We start from the raw sequence: 6,391 nt of genomic DNA, 5'->3' as shown, positions 1-6,391 counted from the left end.
TCATGAAGATATTTAATATTTTATATTACTTTATGATTGAATACTTTGTTTTTTTTTTTTTTTTAAATTTATAGTTTTAATCATCAAATCATGTTTATTTTGTTCTATGATATTAATTTTTTTAATATATGTATTGAAGAATTTAATAAATTCATTTTAACCCATTAATTCATCCAAGTCGTTTTAACGTAAAAAGTTGTCTTCAATGATTATAGATATTCATCGATTTCATGTATCTTCTACACACTTCAATAATACTAATAGTCATAATTTTTTTATAATTATTATGCATTATCCGTACACATTTGTATGTTTTTTTATGTGTTTCCCGCGTTTAACGCGGGTTATAATCTAGTTAGTTATGATTAAACTATCAGAATAAGTTTATTTTTTTTCTCACTATGATGCAAGGGAAGTATGGTGGTTCGGTAAGGCCGTTTTACATGTATGTTTGCTTTCATCATGCATTTCATTACGTTAAATTTGGTTTATGTATCAAAGTATGTTTATAGTTTTGAATGGGTTTAAAGCTAAAGTTACCAAATGATTTTAAATGTAAATGAGTTATGTCAAAACATATGTATCTCACATGACATTATTATCTTATGCCTTTTATTTTATATGATATGTATTACAGGTATATGATTGAAGTAAATAGATGATTTGTTTTATATGACATGCATTCCGGGTTTATAGGATGATTAACATGAGAGAAACATTTAGACATCACTCGTAGCTTTTTATAATATTGTATGGTTTCCTTATGGTTTTTATAACCATTTGGACTAGTTTTTATATTGTATGTATTTTGAACCGAGTATCTGCATTCGATTTGACATTATTGTAAATGATGTCTTCTTATTCACTATTTTAAGGGGTGGGCTTTACACGTAACATCAAATATTTCTATTTTTCATTTGTGAAAAAAGAAATTAACAAAAGCAAATTTAACACTTCAACAAAAAATTGTCGATATTTACATTTCAAATCTTTTAGGAAAATTTTACAATTCAAATAAACATCTATGTATCCTAATAACCAAAACGTAAAAACGATAAATATCCCTTTTTTAGCTTACTCTTTTGAAATGTTAAATTTTTCTATAATTTCTACTATTTTCTATTTTTGTTGGTAACAAATCAACTTCAGTTTATATTTTGAAAATAAAAAATCCGATCTTAATTTATCCGAAGAAATCAGGATACATTCTCTTAATTACATTATTTATTAGGGAAAATGACACAAATGCCCTACGAACTTTCTAGGGTTTACCCGTTGAGTTCCTGAAGTTTTTGTCAGGTTTTATGAGTCTCTAAACTAGGATACGACCTGCTCTTTTAGTCACTGTTAACCTGCAATAGCCGGTTGACCATGCAACAATGACCATTTAGACCACAAAAACTCATATTGTGCCCCTATAAAGTCAAAAAAATAAGTTCGGGGATAAAATGCTAGTCTCACCTTCATCTCCACCCAATACCACCCTTATTCCATCTTCCTCACAACCTCCTCCGTCAACCCGTCACCCTACCTGAACCAACTGCTCATCAACATTTTATTCAGCCATTACAACCACCATAACCCACCTTAATCACCACTGAATCAATATCACAACAGCCCAATCTAACCACCCTTATTCCTCCCTTTTGTCTCGTGAAATCAGCCACCACCGAAGCACCTATAACCCATAATAACCACCAGCCAGCCACCATAACCAATCACCTGCAAACCGAATTATTTTTTTTTGGCTTTATAGGGGCACAATGTGAGTTTTTTGGTCTAAATGGTCCATGTCGCACGGTGAACCGACTATTACAGGTTGACAGAGACTAAAAGTGCATGTCGTATTCTAGTTTAGGGACCCATAGAGTCCGAAATAAACTTTAGGGACTTAACGGAAAAACCTTAAAAAGTTCGTAGGGCATTTGTGTCATTTTCCCTTCTTTATTATTATTTTGTCTATATAATAATTTAAAACATATCTATCATGGTTTTCACGGGTTATAACTTAATATACAAATGTACGAAATTTAATAACATACCACACAAATCTGTTGCAGATCTCAAATTCATAAGAATTGAATTTCCTTATATTCAATTTATTCTACACATTACAGTTCTTTTGAAAATATTTGCTCAATCAAACACTCTTTTAAATGATGGAATCTGCCAAAAATTGAGTTTTGTCCTTTTAACAATCAAACATGAAACTAAATAAAATCTCAGATTCCTGTTCATTGGAATATTACGACCCAAATACGCCCAAAAATGACTGAATTTTCGTGATGCTATTATATATATAGGTATCGTAGTAAATGTATAATACTTAATATAAAATCTAAACAATAGTCTTTGCAATCTTTAAAATTTTAAAAATATCGTTTTTCTAATATCGATCAGTTTAAATATTTTAAAATTAAAAGTTCCAAAATTTTTTATTATCACTTTATATTTATAAATTAAAAAGAATCTACCAAAATGGACGAGACCAAACAAACCAAACGAAAACCGGTTGATCCGGTCGGGTCCAGTCAAGATGACAATCGGTCCTTCACTAATATTACTTTTGGGCTGAAGTTCTGGACCGGTTGTCTGTCTCTCTATGAGCTTATTTGACTACTCCTTTCGTAGCAAACAGAATGTATTTTTGTATGTGGTTTTAATCAACTCTGTAAGGCAAACTTTTGGTACTTCAAAAAAAGTTCAGACATCTGGGATTAATTTCCGGAAAAGAAGTTAAATAATTAACAGATAAAATGATGTTTAACACTTCTCTGTTATTGAAGGGTAAAAAGTTCCTAGATTCCATAAGACCCAAGCATTCTTTTACATTCGAAGAAGAAGATCATATTACTTAAGGTTGATTAATTAATTAACTTTTTTCAAAAATACTTTGCTCGAAATGATGATTCTCGAAGGCTAGCTAGGTAGCTATTTCCTTCGACTTGAAATCATTACTTATATAAATAGAGGGAAACCATGAACTTAGAGGAAGAAGAATAATTAAGAACATTGAAGAATATTAGAGGAAATCTAAATTATTTATTACTCTTGATCATTGCTTTCGTTCCAGTCTTGAATTGCTTGTAAGACTGCTTGTTTCACCATATGAGTGTCGATGGTCTCTCCATTTTCTTCATTCTGCAAGAACAATTTTTGTTCAGTTTAATGAGGTGTGATATGAAAATATTGTGACATTTTAAGATATAATTAAACGTTTTCTATTTTCTAGAGAGACACGTGGAGGAAATATTTGAAGTATATTATTCATGGACTTCTTGTATATATTTATTTCAATAGAAGACAATAATCAAGTGTACGATAATTCAAATTTGAGAGAAAATAATTGCCATGAATATTGATGATGATTGATCCAAAAGCAGGCAAATTTAAGATGCACAATCTGCAAAACCGTTTGAAAATTCATGATCATGCATGAATATTGAGAAACTTTGCATGAATTAGTCCTTTAAAAACCATTCACTTCGTTTAAACAGATGAATTTTTTTAGGATAAGTAAAAAGTTTCGAGTTTATACACAATATTAGTGGATGATCAACTAGGAATACATCACCCCTGAAAATTAAGTGGCTCGTGTATATTAATTAAGAATTAATCCTCTTGAAACCTAATTCTTTTATTAAGAAACCTTAATGGAGAGAGGTAAGCCTCATTCAAACCTAATTCATTTATTTTATCTTTAGATTTCTTTTATTAAAAACATCACTGTTCGGTTGTACTTTATCAATAAAACAACACGTTTTTGGCTTTGTATGTATGAAGATCATTGAACCAAGCATAAAGCGGTATTCTCCTGACTCCTATTCATTTTCTGTAATCTAAATTATATTTTTGAATTTTGATTATCGATGCTAACCAATAATTACCTCAACTCCAAGTGCTTCAAGTTGAAAACTGCCTGTACAAGAAACCCTAGCTTCCAACACATTAAGACTGAATTCTTCAAACACTTTCAACACAAAAACTAGTAGACCTGGGCAGCTTCTTTCTGAATACACATTTACTTGTATACCCTTTTCCATGGTTTCTACTGTAACCTGATTCAAATCCTGATAAAGTTTAGTAAAAAAAGGGCGTATTTAGTCATGTGAAAAACTCTTATCGAGGTACACATACCATAGGCCATGAGTAGGTTGAGCTTCGAGCTATGTCTTCATTCAGAATATCTATTTTCTGTTTAAGCTCTTCTATGTACTTGGATGCATCAATTAAGATCGATGAATCTTTCGTCTGCAACAAGTTTTTTAACGATGTTATAATAGTGATTAAAATTTGAAAAGATCCAAAGAAATTAATTTAGGGTTTGAAGTTGGAACACTTGAAAAGATGGTTATTCATGATTTCAAGATTGATAAAGAATCGTATCTCTGAAAACTAAAAGTAATAGTTGTGTGTTCGTATTATTGAACAGAAGATATCTTTTTGCTAGACCCAAAACTTTACCCATTGATACAAACAAGTCACGGGTTTGAAATATAAAACAGCGTGTTAAGTTATTTTAAGAAAGCCTGAATTTTTTTTGAGGAAATTTAATCGAATGAAAAGAAAGATACAAAGAAGAAAGAAATGGGGATTAATTACTGCATGAGAGTTTGTAACAGATCGAAGGAGTTGCAGCTTGTCATGCATTGCAGCTTTCTTGTTCTCCCTTGACACCATTTTTTAGCTGTTTCTTTATTAATTGTCTTCTTCGTGGTTTGTAGCATCAATCTCAAGCTTTTTAAAGAGGGGACTTGAGCACTCAAATCAAAATGATCATTTTGTTTGCTACTTACATACGACTGTCTTATACTCTCTATGGAGTAAATACCAAAAAACACCCTGGAAAAGATCTAGAATTTGGTTGGAAACTCTGTATAATTCCAACACTACCCTTTTCTGTACTCTTAGTTTCCAAGAAAATATGATCAAGATATACTTTAGTTATTTTCTATTATGGAATTGGACCCATATAATTGATGTTATGAATTTAATATTTTAAGTCGAATAAGATGTTTTTGGTTTTCATAAATCAAAAGAGAAATATAGTCCGACGAATTTGTTAGTGTACTAGCTAGTGATGTAATTGTACTCTACACGTTCCGGCGCTTTGTTCTTTTGTAATTCTTACTTATATCTAGTTTTAATAATAATTCTTTCGTTAATAAAAGAGGAAAATAGATATGCTAAAGATGTTTATTCTAAAATTTACGGACTTACAAGTTTTTTTTTAACAGCATTTACGACTTTCAAGTACAAACGATTAAGGGCGAAAAAAACCTAACGTCCCAAAAAGCTGAAATTTTGTTATATACATTCAGACAATTAAATAAACCCTTTTTAGTTAACGGGGTCGTCTTTAATATGTTTGCTGCATGGTTATCTTTAGAAATTGTATTTAAACTTTTGTTTAGGGGGGAATGCAGTTAAATAAAGGATAATAATACTTAAATCATTTTTGAATTGTATATATGGTAGAATGGTAGTGAGGGCATACTTGTCAAATTACCAATATATATATCAGATAAATTATAAGACAAGGGCATGACAAAGAATACTGGGGAAGAATTAGGAACTCGTGATCATTGTTTGGAATTAAAGGGTGAAAGTATATATATATATATATATATATATATATATATATATATATATATATATATATATATATATATATATAGAGAGAGAGAGAGAGAGAGAGAGAGAGAGAGAGAGAGATTATTTGAAAAAACAAATATTTACGTGAGAACTTGAAAAAAAAATTTGGTAAAAATTTCCTTTTTCAAAACCAACACAATCACAATACACTAGACACTTCATAGTTCATATGAGCCATTAACTTATCGAAAATCTCGAGAAAAAAAAAGAATAAATAAAAATTTAAACTACACTATACACAACTAGAAAAATGAGAAATAGGTACGGAATATTACCTAAGAAAATATTCCGTTGCAAAAGACCGACATAATACCTATGGAAAACGATACCCTAAATTAGTGACAAAATTGTGACGGATTCAAAGATCGTTAGAAATCCATCTGTAAATGACGACGGAGTAGCTAAGGACCAAAATAAAAATATTTTATTTACTTTCCGTTGCAATCCATCGCTACTAATTAGAACTTGAAAAATGCAACTGCCAGGGTTCGAACATGGGCCATTGCTATGGTGGGAGGAGCATCTACAATTTCGACTATAAGCGCCATCCATTCTAATACCTTTCTTAATGACTTATAAATACCAATTAACTGCAAATATATATTTTATTATTATTATTGTTATTGTTACAATTTTTTGTTAATAATAATAATAATAATAATAATAATAATATTATTATTATTATTATTACAACATATATTGTTTTCACATACAACTGATCGAGTATCTTGCAACT

General features: G+C 30.2%; 1 protein-coding gene across 2 annotated transcripts; it reads right to left on the bottom strand.

Annotated features, from left to right (window-relative positions):
- Positions 1–2,757: 2,757 nt before the first annotated feature.
- LOC145138479 (transcription factor bHLH61-like) lies at positions 2,758–4,780 on the bottom strand. Of its 2 annotated transcripts, none has more exons than XM_079072566.1 (4): positions 4,603–4,780; positions 4,138–4,251; positions 3,888–4,070; positions 2,758–3,141 (listed from the first exon to the last, which is right to left on the bottom strand). In XM_079072566.1, exons 1-4 carry the CDS (start codon positions 4,678–4,680, stop codon positions 3,046–3,048), a joined length of 471 nt encoding a protein of 156 aa, XP_078928692.1. In that variant the 5' UTR covers positions 4,681–4,780; the 3' UTR covers positions 2,758–3,045. The 2 variants fall into 2 exon arrangements, with proteins under 2 accessions (XP_078928692.1, XP_078928693.1); XM_079072567.1 differs by having other exon boundaries at positions 3,888–4,058; positions 4,603–4,777.
- Between the last annotated feature and the right edge of the window lie 1,611 nt (positions 4,781–6,391).

Source organism: Lactuca virosa, chromosome 9 (genome assembly GCF_052849685.1).
Source record: "Lactuca virosa cultivar CGN04683 chromosome 9, Lactuca_virosa_CGN04683_v6, whole genome shotgun sequence".
NCBI lineage: Eukaryota > Viridiplantae > Streptophyta > Magnoliopsida > Asterales > Asteraceae > Lactuca > Lactuca virosa.
This window is presented reverse-complemented; position numbering and strand designations above follow the sequence as displayed.